A 21,292-nucleotide genomic window follows, 5' to 3' on the forward strand; every position below is an offset into this window, starting at 1 on the left:
TTGCCTTTCTTGAACATTGGAACAACATTAGCTACCTTCTGATTCTCTGGTGCTACTCCTATGACCAGTGAGGACACAAAGATCATTGCCAACAGCACAGCAATTTCTTGTCGTAACCTGGGTATATCCTGCCTCACCCCAAGGACTAATCTATCTCAATGTGTTATAGAAGATCCAGCACTACTACTTTCTTAATCTCAACTGCTCCAGCACAATAGACCTCAGATTCCATCAAGGTCACTCTCCCTGATGAACAATGAAGCAAAGTACTCATTAAGGACCTCCCCTACATCCTCCACCTTCAGAAACATGTTTCCTCCTTTATCCCTGAGCAGTCCTACCTGAATCTAGTCATCTTCCTGTTCTTCACATACATGGGGTTTTCCATTATCTACTCGCCAAGGCATGTCCCCTTCTAGCAGTTCTAAATACCTTAAGCTCCTTCCTGGTGATCTTACAATTCTCAAAATCCCTGATTGATTTTTGCTTCAAAAATTATAAGTACTTTATGCTACCATCTGTACTCTGGCTCGGTGGGACAAACCTATCTAGAACCCTATGCAAGTGATTGTTCCTTAACAACCTCTACATTTCCGTTGTACATTTTGCTGAGAGTATCTGTTCCAAATTTACGCACCCAAGTTCTCACTTAAAATTCTTTCCCCAGTTAAATATCCATATCAACTTTTCTTATCCTTGTCCATGGTCATTAACTCCAAAATGGTCGGCTAGCAAGAAGTCTATCACCTAACCAGGTTCATTGCCTAGTACTAGATTCTGTATGGCATTTCTTGTCGGCTTGTTCACATACTGTTTCTGGAATTCTTCCTGGAAACACCTACAAATTCTACCCTAAGGAGGTACAAATCAATATTAGGGAAGTTGAAGTAAATCATGAAAACAACCCTATTACTTCTGCACCTTTCTAAAATATATCTACTTATCTGCTCCTCAGTGATTATTAGAGGTCTGTAAGAATACTTCCAATAGAATGATTGCTCCCTTCCTGTTTCTGATGTCTATCCACACCGATTCAGCAGATGATACTCCCTTTCTACAGCAGTGGTACTTTGGCTGATTAACAATGCTGCCCCTCTCCCTTTTGCCTCCCTCCCTATTCTTTATGAAACATCTAAAACAGGATCATCCTGCTCTTAGGTTACTTGAACTACGATTTCTTAATTCTGCCCTGTTTGATGCTATCAGTTATTATTTACTAATTTAGTTATTTGTATAAATATATTACCCACCTAAGCAATTTAGACCGTTGATGCCAAGAACCCATTTGATGGTCCATAGATCAAAGCCGTAGGTTATTACAATTCAAAGGCAGAGCTAGCCACTTAATGGTTGGAAAAAGACTGCACTGCAGTGCACAGGATCTTGTCACATACCCAGGAGCTAGCCCCTCCATGGAAAAGTGGGCCTTAACAGATCATGCTAGAAAAAAAGCAACAGATTCTGAAGGCAGGCAACCAACAAGTTCAGGCAGCATATCTGCCATTAAGTATTGACCTGTGATTGATCATTACTTCACAAAACGTAATACCAGAATCCTTTTTCAGGAACCTGTGTATCTTGATATTGGATAAAAAATAACCAAATTTGTGCATTACTTAATATTAGCTGTAAAGATCAGAAAGTGTGTATTAATCTTCTGTTAAAATGGTGGTGCATTCAGTCACAGTGACCTCTCTGGATCTAAACAGAGGTGTGATTATTCATCCTTTACATCTTTTTTATGATCACAACACGCTGCTGGATAGTAACAACATCAAGTATTGCAGGTCTACCTCATCAGCGAGTTGCTCAATAGCAGTGGAACTGGACTTGTTGTGTACCATGTTGCCTGCTACAACCATCCAAGGAGGAAGGCATCAGAGATGGTGTGCAGTCCAAGAAATGGAGCAAATGATTATCTTAGACATATTTTCTTGTAATTGCAAGACCCTGTTGGATATTGATAATGTAGAATACTGCAAGTCTGGTTCACTGGCAAGACCGACAGCAGGGAGCTGCGTTGCCTCAGTTGTTGCGTGGACCAAGCCCTCATGCCGTAGGGTTGCCTGTTGCACAAGGGAGAAGACACCAGAGGAGAAGTAGCATAGCCAGGTTGGGGGCTGGCCCCACCTATTGGTGCTGCCCTCCAGTGTTCATATGGAAGATACGCTGGATTGCATTTGTCTGCGGCTGTATTTGCGTGTGATGAAGAACTGCTGCATGCTTGGTCTTTCAGAAACATTGCTCCAGGACAACATGCCATGCACCAACAACCTACAGGCCATGCCACTCAGGGACTTGGGCTATTATTATTATTTATTTTTTTCTGACTGTATGTTTTACTGCTATCATGATTATATGTGCCTTGTGCTGTGTGTAACTGTTGGTACTTTTTTATACCTTGGCCCTGGAAGAACACTGTTTCATTTGTCTATATTCATGGATATGATTAAATGACAATAAACTTGAATTTGAAACATCATTTAGTTTCACACAACCAGGTGTTCTATTAGCCAGATGAAATGAATAGAATCAGGCATCCTGTGGACTGGACCAAAGATATAGAAATGGTGTATAATGTTATTTAAAGAAATAAGATCTAAGATTAGTTTTATGCAATGGCAATGTACTTTCCAAAACTACTATTTTCTCATACAGCAATGCCTACTGTTAGTGTTCCGAACCATTGTTGGTAAAGGATACAGTATTCTACAACCTAATGAAATTAAATATTTGTGCAAAATTTACCAAAATTATGAATTGTTTTTCTACGTCAGGCTGAAAATGAATTACAGAGGGTCACGATGGATGCCACTCGCATTTCACGACAGCTAGAAGAAACTATTGATGATTTTCAAGAAGAGAAAATTAAAGATATTAAGGTAGAATATAGAAATGATTCTTGCACGTTTGTTCATCTTGCGCAAACAATAGGTTAGATAATTATCAGGAAAATCTTACAGAATATTTCTACAGCAATTATTTCTTGATTTATAATTGTTCATCTCTTTGACGACATAAGACCCTTCTGTAGGTAGGTTTGTTACAGCAATTACAGCAAAACTTGGATGCTCTCTTATCCAACTATTTGAAAATCCCAGTGGTTTGACTCACTGGGTGCTTTACACACAGGTCCCTATTTCTGAACCACCTTAAAACCAGGTGAGTTTAAAGGAAGCATGGGAACCATGCAGCTTTAGTTGCTCTTACTCCCTGTTTCTGTTTCTCATGTTCCCTTGAAAGTTGTCAGCTTTACTGCAAGATTTATGTAAAATATTAAAAAGTGAATGTAAAAAGTGAGTATTAATAGAATAACTTCCAGTAGTCCAGAAATATCCATGTCTAGCAGCACCAGTCCCAAACATGTGTGATGAATGGAGTTCACAGTACCAGTCAGTGTCCAAATGACTGCAATAAATGTTGACCACATTAATCTGTAGAACACCACAAACCCTTTGTAAAAATTCCGAATCTTATAGTATCGTTATTCTTACATTTGCTTACAATTTAATAATCTATTTGGCCCATCAGACCTATGTCCCATCCTAGAGCACTCCCATCAGTTCTATTCCCTAAACTATGCCTGTTGATCACTCTTCCATGTTGAGCTCCTGCCACCCACCTTTGAGAGTAAGTTATACCCAGCAGATCTTGGAATTGGGGAGAAGCAGGAGCACCAGGGGAAATTCCATGTGGTCACTACGAGAGCATGCAGACTCCATACAGACAGTACCAGAGATCAGGATTGAATCCAGCTCCCGGACACTGTAGCAGCAGGCAAGGTGAAGTAGGAGGCTATTTGGTCAAAATTAAATATAACATAAAAAATTACATGATTGCAAAAAATCTATGAAACTCATCATAATGAAGTGATATTTAACTAACGGCCATTTATTATTTATCTATTTGGAGATACAGGGTAGTAACAGGCCCTTCCCGCATAAAGAACCTATGCTGACCAATTCTGCTCACGTGACCAATTAACCTACTAATCCTGCATGTCTCTGAAACGTAGGAAGAAACCAGAACACTCAGGAGAAACCCATGCAGTCATGGAGAGAACATACAAACTCCTTACAGACATGCACACAGCGGTGGAATTGAACCTGGGTTGCTGGCATTGTGAATGCATTACGCCAACTGTGCAACCACTTTATGTGAAATGTTTGAGATATGACAAAATTAAGTTTTGCAAACAAAAGTTTTGTAACATGTATTACAAATGGCAAAATTCAATTGTTTTATCATGAGGTTCTCTATGTTCAAAGTAAGCTTCTTTTGTTCTACTTAAAATAGAAGATTTTTGGAGATTTAATTACAATTGAAATGGCTTTCCATGCAAAAGCTTTGGAAGTTTACAGCAATGCATATCAGCATGTACAGAATATTGATGAAGAGGCAGATATGGAGGTAAGATGTATTTTTGAAGTTTTTTTAATGGAAGTACCCTGAAGGCAATGTCCACTAATAATTTTCATTTTCAAAACAAAATATGTCAAGCCAATTGTAAAATTTTCAGCAAATTCTATAGTAACCAATTTATTATGATTAGGTAGAATGATATTTTAAATTCTGTGGATGTGAATTAAATCACATATTTCCCTTCCATTTTGCATTAAGCAGGTTGGTCACACTGGAAGTCCTAATCCACCTGAGGAAATCTCAGATTCTATAATTCAGTTTATTATTGAACATATAATTTATTAAACCTTGGCAATTAAAATGTATTTTATGGCCCGTTATGTGAAAACTTGACTAACAATTCATCACTTTTAACTAGACATATTAACCACATAATTAAAGACAAACAAATGAAATAAAAAAAACAAAGGTTCTGTTGTTTTCTCGTTCTAGTGGGTTAGTAGGGAGAAAGCGGGAGGAGGGGAGGGAGAGAGCGAGAGAGAGAAAATGTATGTCAGTCTTCCCAATAACCCACAATAACAAAAAAAGAAATCACAGAACATTTGTTTTATTTCATTTGTTTGTCCCTTTTTTCCAAGATGTTGCTGATCTGTGGTCTCCATCGAGAGCGTGACTTATCTCAGTTTTTTTTTAAGTTTGCACGGATGGTTTTGGGGATGGAAGGATGTTAGAAGTCAGGTTAGGGTTTAGGAACAGTAAAGTGAGGAAGTTAGAGGTCATATTACGGCTTAGGGACAAGAATGTGGAGGAGTTGGAAGTCGGGTCTCCACTCTGCAATGTGGATGGTAACGAAGGACATGCATAGTCCAGGCCTCTGCTCCACATTCAAAGTCCAGCGATGTGTACGGGTGACAAAGGACTTTCGCAGTTCAGGCCTCCACTCAGCATTCAGAGGCCACTGACATGGTTGGGTGATGAAGAACATCCACAATCCAGGCATCTGCTCCACACTCGAAGGCCAGTGACCAGGAGTGTGAGTAGAAGGCATGAGGGCTGGTCAATCGGCACACCTGGAATTTGAGCTTGGACTTCTCGGTCCCATCATTATCTAGTCCAAGGGTTGATAAGATTGGAGCCCAGAGGTCAACTGGTAGTTTGGAAGTTGAAACCCAGTGGCTGGAAGTCTGTCCTGGAGCTGGAGAACTGTCCATGCTCATGGGTCGGTGGAAGGGAGGCAAGGGGCTGGAGCTGGAGAACTGTCTGTATTCATGGGTCGGTAGAAGGGAGGCAAGGGGCCGGGGCTGGAGTTGGAGAACTGTCTGTACTCATGGGTCGGTAGAAGGGAGGCAAGGGGCTGGAGCTGGAGAACTGTCTGTATTCATGGGTCGGTAGAAGGGAGGCAAGGGGCCGGGGCTGGAGCTGGAGAACTGTCCGTACTCGTGGGTCGGTGGAAGGGAGGTCTGTCCTGGAGCTGGAGAACTGTCCGTACTCCTGGGTCGGTGGAAGGGAGGTCTGTCCTGGAGCTGGAGAACTGTCTGTACTCGTGGGTCGGTGGGAGGGAGGCAAGGAGCTTGTTTGCTATTGTTGCTTGTTGTGTTCTGTGTTCTGTGTTCTGCCAAGCATTATGGGCATGCTATGTGTGGGCAGCTTCAACTTATCTCTGGGATTTGTTTGTTGTTCACACAAACAACACATATCACTGTATGTTTTGATGCACATGTGATAAATAAATCTGAATCTTTAAATTTGGAGTTAGTGGCCAGGAATTGTCAGTTATGCTTTTACATAACAGGGTATAAGATCTAGTTAGAATCTTGTACGCATTTATCAAATCTCCTTTCAATCTTCTTCATAGAAAAATCCCCATTTTTACCAGTATAATATTATAGCCAAAATCACTCATCCTGGAGCCATTTAAGTACATCTTTAGTACACTACACTTTCCCTAAAATTAGAACACCAGATTAATTGCAACACTTCAGTTGAGGCTAACCTTTTTTTCCAGCTGAGGCTTAACATTATTTTTTCAAGTCTCCTTGGAAATCGGTAATCTCAGATTTCACTCATCTCTTTTTCACCTCCTTCTATTTATAGCTTTCCCTGATACAGCCCATTATTTATTAGCCTTTTCTGCCATCAATATCTGTCATTCAATCTCTCTTGATCTCCATCTCATCATAGATTGTTCTCTTATACATTTTTCACCATTTCCTCTGCAATCTTAAACCTGGTTAGTCCTAAATTTGGAATTTATATTCTGTTTCCTCCTTAGCAGATGATGTCTGATTTGTGTACTTTTAGCATTTCCCACTTCATTTCAACATAACTTTCCCAATTTTATAGTCTATGCCAATAGAAACATTGCTATTTTTTCAGTGACCACAACTAAAACAAGCTATTGGAGTTGAGTATTCAGCTTCATATCACAACCTATTTAAATGCAAGTTGCTATAAAGTATTTTGTGCCTATATAACTGGATAAGCAGGGAAATATGTTTTGAAAGAGAATAGAAGAGAGGAATGGTGGTAGAGAAGATGGGATGATCACGATGAGTTGTAATAAATGGAGAAAGGAATAAAAAGGTAGACTGAGAGATGCAGCAAAGTTCAGCCTCAATCAGGAATTGAATCCAGATCAAACAGGTGTAAATGGATTGGAATCAGCAAATGTGAAATGTTTGATTATAAAATATTTTGGGATCTTTGGTTAGTTTCTGATTGTGAGCATACTTCAAACAGACAATTTTTAACACTGGAAAATAACAAGAATGTGCAGATTCTATATGCATTTACCACAGACTATTAATGGACTGCTTTGGTAGATTTTCAGAAACACGCTTCATTTACACAACAATCAAGCACGCCTAAGCATTGTGTCTGCCAATTCTGCAAACACTATGAATGGAACAAATTCAGCACTAGCTATGTCAGGAACCTCTAAGGTAGGAGAGAGACAGCTATTTTACATTTACATTCAAAGTTAACAGACAATACTTCAATTTTTTTTTAAATCACATAATTTGGGCTTTCTATTTTCTCTGCACATAGATAAGACATCACATACTTTATTAGTTAAAATATTGGATGTACTAGAGTATTAACAATTTCTGTTGTTATAATTACTTAGTCAATTAGAGAGTGAACTGACTGTATAGAAGTTTCCTGTATAGGAATTTAAGTGAGATGTCAGAGATGCAAATGCAGATGCACAATTTTATTGTTAACTATGGTATATGTGGAAAAAGGAATATACAATGAAAAAAATGAAGAGAACTGTAGATATTTTGGTATCTAATAAATATTTGGATTTGTCACTGTATCATGGCCCTAAAATTTTTAGATATCCTTTCTCCAGCCCGATGAACATAATTATAAATACGAAAATTGGCAAAGATAACGAGGAAGATTGTCAAACGTTTATAGCTAGTTATCAGCTGGAGATCTGGGCAGAGAATTGATGGATGATGTTTTTTCCTGACAAGTAATAGGTGATTCATTCTGGAGGGTCAAATGCAAGAGGAAAATATATAATAAATGGTTAGACCCTCAGGAACATTGGTGTACAAAGGGGTCTTGGGGTAGAAGTCCACAACTTCTTGAAAGTGGCAACACAAAGATTGTTTTCAATAATCAGTACCTTGAGTGTAAAAGTTGGGAAGCTTTGTAAACAGAGACACCGAGGAGTTGCAGGTACACAGTTCCTAGAAATTAGTGACACAGGTAAACAAGGTAGTTGAGGTGCTTGCCTTCATCAAGTACAGAGTGTTATATTACAGCTGTACAAGATGTTGGTAAGGCTACATTTGAAGTACTGTTTACATTTCAGACCCTTCAGTCCTGATGAAGAGCCTTGGCACAAAATGTGGACTGTTTACTCTTTTGTACAGATGCTGCCTGGCCTGCTGAGTTCTTCCAGCATTTTGTGTGTGTGCTTGGATTTCCAGTATCCGCAGATTTTCTCTTGCTACTGCTTAGAGGGCAGTATGGCCCATGACAACTCCCAGCTGAGCAATCTCATCAGTCTTATTCCCCCTCTCCTTATATCCCAGTCCTCTGTAAATTATTTTATTTTATATGCCCATCACCCACCCCCTTTAATTCTTTTGGCATTTATCTTCGTTCAGAATAATTTACAGCATACTAATATTCATCGTATGCATATTACAAAAACAAAGGAGCCGCACAGTTTTCATCATCATTTTTTCATTTCCTCTTCAGAGCAATGGTTGGTCTGTGCAGCTGTAAAAAAAAATTGAGGGAACACTTTGTAACTGAAGGATCTTGTAGTTCATTCTACACCCAGTATTAGAATGCCTTATTCTCTCTCCAAAAAGATATAATTCTTCTTATGGTAATCAGTTTATCACATTAAACACAAATGAAAGTTGTTACTTCTGCAGGATCAAGTATCTGTGGTTTCTTGTGCCTCCTTAAAGCCAGGAATGTCACTGACAAGTAATTTAAAAAGGTTAAACTAAATTGAAATAATTAGAATAATCTGCAAGCTATCAGCCCCCATTGCAATCAGTGTAGTCTCTGATTCTAAGGTAGACCTGACCTAAGCATTTGTATATCCAGCAATGGAATCTTAAGTTTGCCTGAAAATCAGACCAATAAAATATACCTCTCAGCATAAAAGATGAATAATACTTCAATAAACCAGTAAGTAGTAATAAGTAGGTGAAAGTAGAGATAAAAACAATGGTAGCATTAGACTAAGAATAAACTAATGAAAGGAAGTATGTGAAAATGAAGATAAAAACACAGGTAGAGTAAAGGTTAAGTAAATAAAGGTAACATAAATAGTTCTAGAAATGAAATATTTGTATGAAGCAATAAAGCTTCAGCACCCAAACTATTAAAACAAGTTGTAGCCAAACACAGACAAGATGGAAACAATTAGCAAATGAATTAGAATATTTTCTTCAGGGGAAAGCTATCATCATTGCAGAAACCTGACTCTAATCTGACCATGATTTGGAACAAAATATTCCTGGCAATAGTCTACTAAAACATCAGAAAATGGAGCAGTTAACAATAATAGTAAAGGTGCTATTATCTTTGCATCAAATTACACAGAAGGCCTGAATGAGTGGTGGATATTTATCCAAGAGATTTATGGGATTCATTTTTAAAACAGATTTCCTAGCTGCAGTAATACAGTAGGTAAAATATTGCATATCGACAAGCAGAAATGATGCATTGTAATAGACCTGAAGACACCACATAGCTCCTGCTTAAAGCCAGTTGATCCACTTAACAGTATCAGGAAGTATATGGTCATGCACTTCGTTAGAAGAAATGAAAGGGTTGACTATTCTCTAAATGGGGAGAAAATACAAAAAACTGAGGTGTAAAGGGACTTGGACGACCTTGTGCAGGATTCCCTAAAGGTTAATTTGGAGATTGAGTCTGGTAAGGAAAGCAAATGCAATGTTAATATTCATTTTGGGAGTATAAAAGCAAGAACGTAATGCTGAGACTTTATAAAGTACTGGTGAGGTGTCACTTGGAGTATTGTGAGCAGTTTTGGACCCCTTATCTTAGAACACAAGAACATAAGAAATAGGAGCAGGACTAGGCCATCTGGCCCGTAGAGCTGCTCTGTCATTCAATAAGATCTTGGCTGATCTGGCCATGGACTCATCTCCACCTACCTGCCTTTCCCCCATAACCCTTAATTTCCCTACTATGCAAAAATCTATCCAACCTTGTCTTAAATATATTTACTGAGGTAGCCACCACTGCTTCATTGGGCAGAGAATTCCACAGATTCACCACTCTTTGAGAAAAGCAGTTCCTCATCTCCGTCCTAAACCTACTCTCCGAACCTTGAGGCTCTGTCCCCAGTTCTAGTTTAAGTTAACAGTGGAAACAACCTTCCTGCCTCTATCTTATCTATCCCTTCCATAACTTTATATGTTTCTATGAAGATCTCTCATTCTTCTGAATTCCAGCAAGTACAGTCCCAGGTGACTCAATCTCTCCTCATAGTCTAACCCCCTCATCTCCAGAATCAACCTGGTGAACCTCCTCTGCACAGCCTCCAAAGCCAGTATATCCTTCCTCAAGTAACGAGACCAGAACAGCAAGCAGTACCCCAGGTGCGGCCTCACCAGTACCCTGTACAGTTGCAGCATAACCTCCCTGCTCTTAAATTCAATCCCTCTAGCAATGAAGGCCAACATTCCATTTGTCCTCTTTACAGCCTGCTGCATCTACAAACCAACCTTATGTGATTCATGTACAAGCACTCCTAAGTCCCTCTGTGCAGTAGCATGCTGCAATTTTTTACCATTTAAATAATAATCTGCTCTTTCATCTTTCCTTCCAAAGTGGATGACCTCGCATTTACCAACATTGTACTCCATCTGCCAGACCCTTGCCTACTCATTTAACCTATCTATATTGCTTTGCAGACTCAACATATCCGCTGCACAATTTGCTTTTCCGCTCAATTTGGTGTCATCAGCAAACTTAGATACACTACACTCGGTCCCCTCTTCCAGATCATTAATGTATGTCGTGAATAGTTGTGGGCCCAGCACCAACCCCTGGGGCACACCGCTCATCACTGATAGAAAGGATGTACTGAAACTGCAGAGAATTCAAAGGAGGTTCACGAAAATGATTCCAAGATTGAATGGCTTGTCATATGAAAAGTGTTTGATGGCTCTGGGCCTGTATTCACAGGAATTCAGAAGAATGAGGGATGACCTCATTGAAACCTATCAAATGGTGAAAGGCCTTGGTAGAGTGGATGTGGAAAGGATGTTTCCTATGATGGGAGAGTCTAAGACCAGAAGACGCAGCCTCGAAATAGTGGGACATCCTTTTAAAACAGAGATGAGGAGGAATTTCTTTAGCCAGAGAATGGTGATTCTGTGAATTCTTTGCCACAGGCAGCTGTGGAGGCCAAGTCTTTACGTACCTGTATATTTAAGAAAGAAGTTGATAGATTCTTGATGGTCAGGGCATGAAGGGATATGAAGAAAAGGCAGAAGATTGGGGCTGAGAGGAAAATTGGATCAGCCATGATGAGATAGCAGAGCAGACTCAATGGCCCAAATGGCCCCTATATCTTATGGTCTTAACAAAAAGGAAAAATGTGGGAAGTTAATATTCTAACGTTTTAAGAAGTAATATTTTTGGAATTCAATTTGTTTGATTACCTTTGATGGTACAATGGGAATGTTTTGGAGGAGGAATGCTAAACATTTAATACTGTACTGCTGAATTATAAAATATTGACATATTGTCAGTAAATGTTTTGATCTTAAATCTTTTTTTGGATATAGCAACAAGTATGTAGGATTAAAAAGGCTGAAGATGATGACAGCGATGATGAGGAGGAAGAGGATGATGATGAAGACGAGGAGGATGAGGAAGATGAAGAAAATTACAGAAGAAGCTAATTCTGATTTTTTTGATTTATGCATGTAGTATATTTGGTGTATTTCATTGATTGAAAATTGTCCAGACTTACAAATTTAAGAACTCTACAAAATAACACTGCCAAACACATCTTTCATTTTACTATGCCAAAAACATTACATGTAAACAGGTTAATTAAAACTCATTAAATAGTAATTTTATATACAACAGGTGTGTTAAAGTTAATCAAAGTTCAACAATATATTGCACAAATTTTTACATTCTAAAATTTGTATTTTTCTTATACAGCAAAGATGCTGCTGATTTTCTTCACATCAAAACATAATTTGATTATACATGCAGTTAACAAACTTGTTTCCCCCACCCTCCCCATATCAAGAGATCTACATCGATGATGTAAGTGCAATATTCGAGTTATTTTTTGTATGCCTTAATAGGGGCCAGATGATCATTAACCTGAACATAAGCAACATAGAAAGAGCCTAGCATTTATTAGCCCTCTATAATTCACTCAAGATGGGGTTTCTTAGAGGTAGCTACACTCAGCCAATGGATTTACTTCAGAGGGCAATTAACAATGGCATCAGTGTGGTGTATTGTTTGGTGTGTTTACCAGTCTGGGTAAGGATAGCAGATTTCCTTCCAGAAGATAAATAATAATCCATTTGTGTTTTATAACTATCCAGCAATTTCATAAGATTTTTCCTCACCTACTGATATTTAATGACTTTTATTTTAAAAGTAATGCAAAATTCAGATTCTCAGAATGTGAACTGGTATTTAGAAACATAGAAAACCTACAGCACAATACAGGCCCTTTGGCCCACAAAGCTGTGCCGAACATGTCCTTACCTTAGAAATTGCCTAGGGTTACCCATAGCCCTCTATTTTTCTGACCTCCATGTATCTGTCCAGGAGTCTCTTAAAAGACCCTATCGTACCCGCCTCCACCACTGTCGCCGGCAGCCCATTCCATGCACTTACCACTCTCTACGTAAAAAAACTTACCCCTGACATCTCCTCTGTACCTACTTCCAAGCACCTTAAAACTGTGCCATCTTGTGCTAACCATTTCAGCCCTGGGAAAAATCTTCTGACTATCCACACGATCAATGCTTCAGCATTTTAGTGCAGCTTTATTATACCATACATTATTCTTTGAAGTTACTGTGTAAACTTGTGAATTATTTGACAATTAAGTTCCGAATTCTAACATGAAACTTCTGAAACTTGGAAGCTGACAAACTCTTGCACAGTTATGTATTCAGGATCACCACCTGCTATTTTTTGAACCAAAATTAGTGCATTTTGCTTGTATCACTCGTTCTCATTCCAGTGTAGTCCATTGCAAATGCTTGGAGTTCTTAATTGCAATATGAAATGTGTGAAAGAAAATAAGCAGTCCATTAAACTCAATTTTTTTCAATTAAAATCAATGGTTAAAAAAAATCAGAGTGCAGATGGAGGCCATACTGTTGAAATTGTGAATATATTATTTGCTGAACCCATTTATGATACTAGCACTTCCCTGCTACTAAGTGAAGTTTCCAGTACCTACACCAGTCATACTTACTTTGTGAATGGTAAAGTAACAGAATTCACAGTTTTTGTGAGATATTTTGTTATCAAACTCTTCAAAGTAATAAAATTCATATTCTTCAATTACTTCTTTTGCAATTTTTTTCTGACAGCATAGAGCTAATCAGAATAACTAAGTTGCAATATTTTTGATGGCACCTTCTTTCCATCACCCACACAGCCAGAATCATCCATGGCCACTCATTTCAATTCCACTTCCCATTTCCACACTGACATGTGGGTTCTCGGCCACCTCTACTGCCACATTAAAGCCGGGCACAGGTTGGTGGAGTAAGACATCATATTCCATCTTTGTAGTCTCCAACCTGATACCATCAATATCAATTTCTGTAACTTCCACTCCCCTCTATTTTTCTTTCCCCACCTCTACTTTGTTTTCCTTCATTCCTTTGGCCCCTCACAATCTGCCCATCCTCTCCCTCTGGTTCACCACCTGCTTCCCTTTATTTCAGGATCAACAGTCCTCTCCGGACAGTTTCCACCTTCTTCAATCTTTTGCCTCTTCCACCATCTCCTCCTAATGAAGAAAATTCAGAGGAATCTAGAGGTACAAGTCCACAGCTGCCTTAAAATGGCTGCATCTATTGGTATAGAAGGCATATTGCTTTTATTAGTTGAAGAACTGAATTCAAGAGTCAAGAAGTTATATTGCAGCTGTATACAACAATAGTTAGGCCACAGCTGAAACATAGCATTCAATTCTGGTTGCCCCATTTTAGGAAGGATGTCAAGCCTTTGGAGAGAGTGAAGATGAGATTTACAGGATGTTTTCTCTGAACTGGTCTAGACTGAGAGGAGATCTGAGAGGTTTATAAGATTATGAGTAGCATAGAGTAACACAGCACGTAAACAGGCCCTTTGTGCCAAACGATCCAAACTGACAACAGCATCCTCCCTGTTAGCCCTACCCTGATTCTTATGTCCAAAATGCCTCACCACATGCTTATCCAAGTTGAAATCCATTTGCTATTTCTCAGCCTGACTTAACCTACTTCACTATCAACAACACCCAGTAATTTAATATGAACAGCAAACTCACTGATCATGCCATGTGCATTAACACCCAAATCATTTGCATAAATAATGAATAACAGAAGTTCCAACACTGACCCCTGGGACACCTCCACCAGTCACAGGCCTCCATTCTGAATTCTCCTCACCGGCTCCCCTGAATTCCATGCAACCTAATCTTACAATCATTCTGCCATGTGGGACCCTGTCAAAGGCCTAACTAAAGTACACACAGATAAGATCCACTGCCTTGCCTTCATTTATCCCCTTCGGTACCTCTTCCAAAAACTCCAAAAGGAATCACCAGACAAGGCTCCCATGCACAAAGCCATGCTAACTATTACTGATCAGGCTTTGACTATTTAAGTGAAGATTGATCTTGCCCATCAGAAATCCCCCCAGTAGCTTCCCTACAAGTCAAGTTCCCTGGCTTGTACTACAAGGCTTGCAGTTCCCTGGGTTGTCCTCACTACCCTTCTTGAAACAATGGAACAACATTTCTCACCCTTCAGTCTTCTGGAACTTCACCAGTGGCTAATACCTCTACAAGGGCCTTCACAATTTTCCCTGGCCTCCTGCAAGTTCTGGGGTGCACTTGTTCAGACCCTGGGGATTTGCCCATCTTGGACAACACGGTAGCGTATGGGTTAAGGTGATATTACAGCTCAGGGTGTTCTGGAGTTCAATTCCAGCACAGTCTGTAAGGATTGATATGCCTTAATACCAGAAGGCATGATTTTAACAGGAATGGGGGTACAGTATGTTCAAAAGGGATATGCAGGGATATTTTTTTTTAAAACAGAAAAGTGATGAATGCCTGGAATGATGGTACAAATACAACTAAAGTGTTCAAGAGGCTGTTAGGCACATGGGTGGGCAAGTAATGGAAGGTAAGTACATTGCGTAGGCAGAAGGTATAAGTTAGTTGAGCATTTGATTAGTAATTTAATTAGATGGGGCACAACATTATGTGTTTGTCATTGCTGATTGATCTGTAAGAGTTTCAAAGGATGAAGAATGAGAACAGAGAATGTTTAGGGTTATTTCTTCTCTCAGTGCCTACTATGAAATCATTAAACTGTCAGACCCAGATAAAATATAGTCAAGGTGTTGTTAATGGAGGACCAGGAGTGTATGGAATGCAGATTTTAAAAGGGATCATTTGAAAAAATGTGGGGTGGTAATCAACTTAAAAAGCATAAATTAAGACCATAAGACAAAGGAGCAGAAGCAGGCCATTCGGCCGATCGAGTCTGCTCTGCCATTTTATCATGAGCTGATCCATTTTATCCTATTTAGTCCCACTGCCCTGCCTTCTCACCATAACCTTTGATGCCCTGGCTACTCAGATACCTATCAATCTCTGCCTTAAAGACACCCAATGACTTGGCCTCCACTGCTGCCTGTGGCAACAAATTCCATAGATTCACCACCCTCTGACTAAAAAAATGTTTTCGCATTTCTGTTCTGAAAGGGCGCCCTTCAATCCTGAAGTCATGCCCTCTCGTACTAGACTCCCCCATCATGGGAAACAACCTTGCCACATCCACTCTGTCCATGCCTTTTAACATTCGAAATGTTTCTATGAAGTCTCCCCTCATTCTTCTAAACTCCAAGGAATACAGTCCAAGAGCGGACAAACGTTCCTCATATGTTAACCCTCTCATTCCCGGAATCATTCTAGTGAATCTTCTCTGTACCATCTCCAACGTCAGCACATCCTTTCTTAAATAAGGAGACCAAAACTGCCCACAGTACTCCAAGTGAGGTCTCACCAGCACCTTATAGAGCCTCAACATCACATCCCTGCTCCTATACTCTACTCCTCTAGAAATGAATGCCAACGTTGCATTCACCTTCTTCACTATCGACTCAACCTGGAGGTTAACTTTAAGGGAATCCTGTACGAGGACTCCCAAGTCCCATTGCATCTCAGAACTTTGAATTCTTTCCCCATTTAAATAATAGTCTGCCCGTTTATTTTTTCTGCCAAAGTGCATAACCAGACACTTTCCAACATTGTACTTCATTTGCCACTTCTCTGCCCATTCTTCCAATCTATCCAAGTCTCTCTGCAGACTCTCCATTTCCTCAGCACTACCGGCCCCTCCACCTATCTTCGTATCGTCAGCAAACTTAGCCACAAAGCCCTCTATTCCATAATCCAAATCGTTGATGTACAATGTAAAAAGAAGCGGTCCCAACACTGATCCCTGTGGAACACAACTGGTAACAGGCAGCCAACCAGAATAGGATCCCTTTATTCCCATTCTCTGTTTCCTGCCAATCAGCCAACACTCTATCCACGTATGTAACTTTCCTGTAATTCCATGGGCTCTTATCTTGTTAAGCAGCCTCATGTGTGGCACCTTGTCAAAGGCCTTCTGAAAATCCAAATATACAACATCCACTGCATCTCCCTTGTCTAGCCTACTGGTAATTTCCTCAAAAAATTGTAATAGGTTTGTCAGGCAGGATTTTCCTTTAAGGAATCCATGCTGAGTTCTGCCTATCTTGTCATATGCCTCCAGGTACTCTGTAACCTCATCCTTGACAATCGACTCCAACAACTTCCCAACCACCAACGTCAAGCTAACAGGTCTATAATTTCCTTTTTGCTTCCTTGCCCCCTTCTTAAATAGCGGAGTGACATTTGCAATCTTCCAGTCCTCCGGAACCATGCCAGAATCTATCGACATTTGAAAGATCATCGCTAATGCCTCCACAATCTCCACAGCTACTTCCTTCAGACCACGAGAGTGCATTCCATCTGGTCCAGGAGATTTATCGACCTTTAGCCTATTCAGCTTCCTGAGTACTTTCTCTGTCGTAATTGTGACTGCGCACACTTGGCTTCCCTGCCGCCCTTGAGTGTCCGGTATCCTGCTGTCTTCCTCAGTGAAGACTGATGCAAAATACTTGTTCAGTTCCTCTGCCATCTCCTCATCTCCCATTACAATTTCTCCAGTATCATTTTCTATCGGTCCTATATCTACTCTCATCTGTCTTTTACTCTTTATATACTTGAAAAAGCTTTTAGTATCCTCTTCGATATTATTTGCTAGTTTCCTTTCATAGTTGATCTTTTCTCTCTTAATGACCTTCTTGGTTTCCTTTTGTAAGGTTTTAAAGACTTCCCAATCCTCTGTCTTCCCACTAATTTTTGCTTCCTTGTATGCCCTCTCCTTTGCTTTAACTTTGGCTTTGACTTCTCTTGTCAACCACGGTTGCATCCTTTTTCCACTCGAAAATTTCTTCTTTTTTGGAATATACCTGTCTTGCACATTCCTCATTTCTCGCATAAACTCCAGCCACTGCTGCTCTGCCGTCTTTCCCGCCAGTGTCTCTTTCCAGTCAACTTTGGCCAGTTCCTCTCTCATGCCACGGTAGTTTCCTTTACTCCACTGAAACACCAACACATCAGATTTCGGCTTCTCTTTTTCAAATTTCACAGTGAACTCAATCATGTTATGATCACTGCCTCCTAAGGGTTCCTTCACCTCAATCTCTCCAATCACCTCCGGTTCATTACACAATACCCAATCCAGTACAGCCGATCCCCAGTGGGCTCAACAACAAGCTGTTCTAAAAAGCCATCTCGCAGACATTCTACAAATTCTCCCTCTTGAGACCCAGTGCTGACCTGATTTTTCCAATCTACTCGCATGTTAAAATCCCCCACAATTATCATAACACTGCCCTTCTGACAAGCGTTTTCTATTTCCAGTTGTAATTTGTAGTCCACATCCCTGCAGCTGTTTGGAGGCCTACAAATAACTGCCATCAGGGTCCTTTTACCCCTGCTATTCCTTAGCTCAACCCATAAAGATTCTGCACCTTCCGATCCTATATCACCTCTTTCTAATGATTTAATATCATTTCTTACCAATAAAGCCACGCCTCCCCCTCTGCTTACCTTCCTATCCTTCTGATACACCATGTATCCTTGGACGTTCAGCTCCCAGAGACATGCATCCTTTAGCCAGGTCTCAGTGATGGCCACAATATCATACCTGCCAATCTGTAGCTGTACGACAAGATCATCCACCTTATTTCTTATGCTGCGTGCATTTAAGTACAACACCTTAAGACCAGTATTTGATACTTTTTGCTTTGATTTCACTGCAACTTTATTGCACTGCAACTCATCCCAATGGCTACACATTTGCCCCATCACCTGCCTGTCTTTCCTGACATCTTTACTGCTCACTATCTTAGATTTATTTCTGTTTTCCCCTTCCTCCGCTCTATCCTTCAGGTTCCCATCCCCCTGCCAAATTAGTTTAAACCCTCCCTAACAGCTCTATTAAACTTTCCCGCCAGGATATTGGTCCCCTTCGGGTTCATGTATAACCTGTCCTTTTTGAACAGGTCATACTTCCCCCAGAAGAGATCCCAATTATCCAAGAATCTGAAGCCCTGTCCCCTACACCAGTCTCTCAGCCACGCATTCATCTGCCTGATCCAACTACTCTTGCCCTCGCTAGCATGTGGCACAGGTAGCAATCCCGAGATTACTACCCTGGAGGTCCTGCTTCTCAGCTTCCTTCCTAACTCCTGGAAATCTCTCTTCAGGACCTCCTCCTTTGTCCTATCTATGTCATTGGTACCACATGTACCAAGACAACTGGCTGCTCACCCTCCCCCTTCAGAATATTCAGGACCCGATCCGAGACATCCCGTACCCTGGCACCTGGGAGGCAACACGCCATGCGGGTATCTCTATCAGGCTCACAGAATCTCCTGTCCATTCCTCTGACTATGGAATCCCCTACGACTACCGCATTTCTCTTCTCCCTCCTTCTCTCCTGCACAACAGCGCCAGGCTCAGTGCCAGAGACCCGGTCACCGTGGGCGTCCCCCATCAGGTCATCCCCCTCAACAGCATCCAGAACAAGATATTTGTTGCTGAGGGGGACAGCCACAGGGGTGCTCTCCACTATCCGGGCATTTCCCTTCCCTCTCTTGACAGTGACCCAGTGTTCTGACTCCTGTAGCCTAGGGATGACTATCTCCCTGTAGCTCCTGTCTATCACCTCTTCACTTTCCCTGATAAGCACTAGGTCATCAAGCTGCAGCTGCAGATCCCTAACACGGTCTCTGAGGAGCTGCAACTCGGTGCACCTGGCGCAGATGTGGCCATCAGGGAGGCTGGAAGTCTCCCAGGATTCCCACATCTGACACCCTGAACAAAGCACTAACCCTGCAGGCATGCTATCTAATTCTACACGAATGAAACAGGAAAAATGTGTCTACTCACCCACTTACCTTGCCAAACAGACAAACTTTTTAAACCGTTAGCTGTGACAGCCCTGCTGTTCCTGTCTGTCCGGGCCAATTCAAGAAAGGTGGGGGAGGGAAAAAAAGAGTTGGCACTTCGCTCTCGCCTCTTCCCGTTTATCGCTGAAGCCCGTTGAAGCCAAAGCCCTACACTCTGCTACCGCTCACTCCGCTGCCCGCTCCGACAGCTGCCCGCTGTATAGGGTGGTCGCCTTTTTAAAATCTCCGCGCAGTCCTGCCAACGTCACGCGCCTGCGCAGTCTCGCCCTTCTTGCACTTGGAAAGTTTCAAAAAAAAAAAAAAAAAAAAACTGCCTTCCTTCACAATTCAGCTCCCACAACGCTCAGGATAGATTTGTTAAAGTTGTGACTAAAGTGACTGCATGTTTTGGGAAGTTCATGAGCTGATACAAAACCTACAGTGGATTGATAGATGGAAATAACAAATAAATGCCTATGACAGGGTGGGATCCAGAGTACTTAGGCAGTGTTGAAGGTAGCTGAAAGTAGGTGAAGGCCAGCAACTCATGGCTGATCTGAAGCAAATAAAGACAGAGGAAAGATTAAAACAATCTGGAAATATGTGATGAACAACACTGCCACAGCCAATAGTGTAGTGGCTAGCACAACATTTTACAGGATCAGTTACCTGTGTTCATTTCCGTCCACTGTCTATAAGGAGTCCCTATGTTCTCCACGTGACAGCAAAAAAAGTGAAAAACACAAAATTTAAAACACCAAACCACCAAAGTCCTCAAAAAAAGTCCAGATCAGTTCAATCCAACCCAGCACCGTGTTGTACATTATCTTCAGGTCACAGAGCCCGTGAGTTCAATACCAAGTCCTAACAGCTATAACATGCCTAGATAGAATCTGGGACACTTTCTCTTCCGATCTCAAAAAATCCCACAGCCAGAGGCCTTGGTTTCATTTCCCTACTTCCCCATCTTAATGAATTCCAAACCCAACATGAGATTGAGCCCTTCCTCTGCTACTTGTGTGCCCCCTTTGTTTCTTCATCCTAGATTTCTTCCTGTCTTCAGGAGTTTTGTCCCCACCTGGAAGCCTCGGTCTGATATCTTACTCTCTCTAAATCTTACTAACTACCGACAATGACGGTAATCATTTCAATTTTTCAATTGCTTGTATTCTCATGTCCAATCACAATGCTATCAAACATACTGTCAAAAGAGGTGCTACTGTTTTTTGGTTTAAAAAAAAAGAGGCAAGACCACTCTTGACAGCTGGTGAAGGCCAACTAATGTTTTCTGAACTTTTAACACTGACACTGAATATCTGTACATCTCTACTTGAGATCTTTCACTCAACTGCCTCCAGCTTCAGAGTCCACTAACCATTTTCATGTTCTGCTCAAGATTCTCAAGCAGAAGATAAAAATCCATTGTTTCAACCTGTTCTTCTCCCACGGGATTGACTTCTTTCCACCTTCACTCTATTTCAAATTTCAAAGTTCAAAGTAAATTTATTATCAAGGTACATAGATGACAGCTTTTCTTTTCAAGCAATCGCAGCACATACAAGACACACAACAGAATCAATGAAAGACCACACCCAATAGGATGGACAACAACAAATGTGCAAAAAAACTGCAAATATTAAAAGAGGAAAAGATAAATAATCATAAA

At 40.7% G+C, this 21,292-nt stretch overlaps 2 protein-coding genes across 6 annotated transcripts in view; one reads left to right on the forward strand and one right to left on the reverse strand.

Moving 5' to 3' along the window:
• cibar1 (CBY1 interacting BAR domain containing 1) overlaps positions 1-13,419 on the forward strand; it is a 55,693-nt gene extending 42,274 nt beyond the window's left edge. For 2 of the 3 annotated variants that reach the window (XM_072256910.1, XM_072256923.1), the window contains 4 exons: positions 2,778-2,882; positions 4,297-4,410; positions 7,185-7,304; positions 11,661-13,419. In XM_072256910.1, coding sequence (XP_072113011.1) covers positions 2,778-2,882; positions 4,297-4,410; positions 7,185-7,304; positions 11,661-11,777 — 456 coding nt within the window. In that variant the 3' untranslated portion in view covers positions 11,778-13,419. The remainder of the gene's footprint in view (positions 1-2,777; positions 2,883-4,296; positions 4,411-7,184; positions 7,305-11,660) is intronic. The other variant, XM_072256916.1, reaches the window with a different exon arrangement.
• The window catches only part of LOC140196997 (RNA-binding protein 12-like), a 185,324-nt gene that overhangs the window by 130,952 nt on the left and 33,080 nt on the right, over positions 1-21,292 (reverse strand). The window lies entirely within an intron of this gene.

This window comes from Mobula birostris, chromosome 1, assembly GCF_030028105.1.
Source record: "Mobula birostris isolate sMobBir1 chromosome 1, sMobBir1.hap1, whole genome shotgun sequence".
NCBI lineage: Eukaryota > Metazoa > Chordata > Chondrichthyes > Myliobatiformes > Myliobatidae > Mobula > Mobula birostris.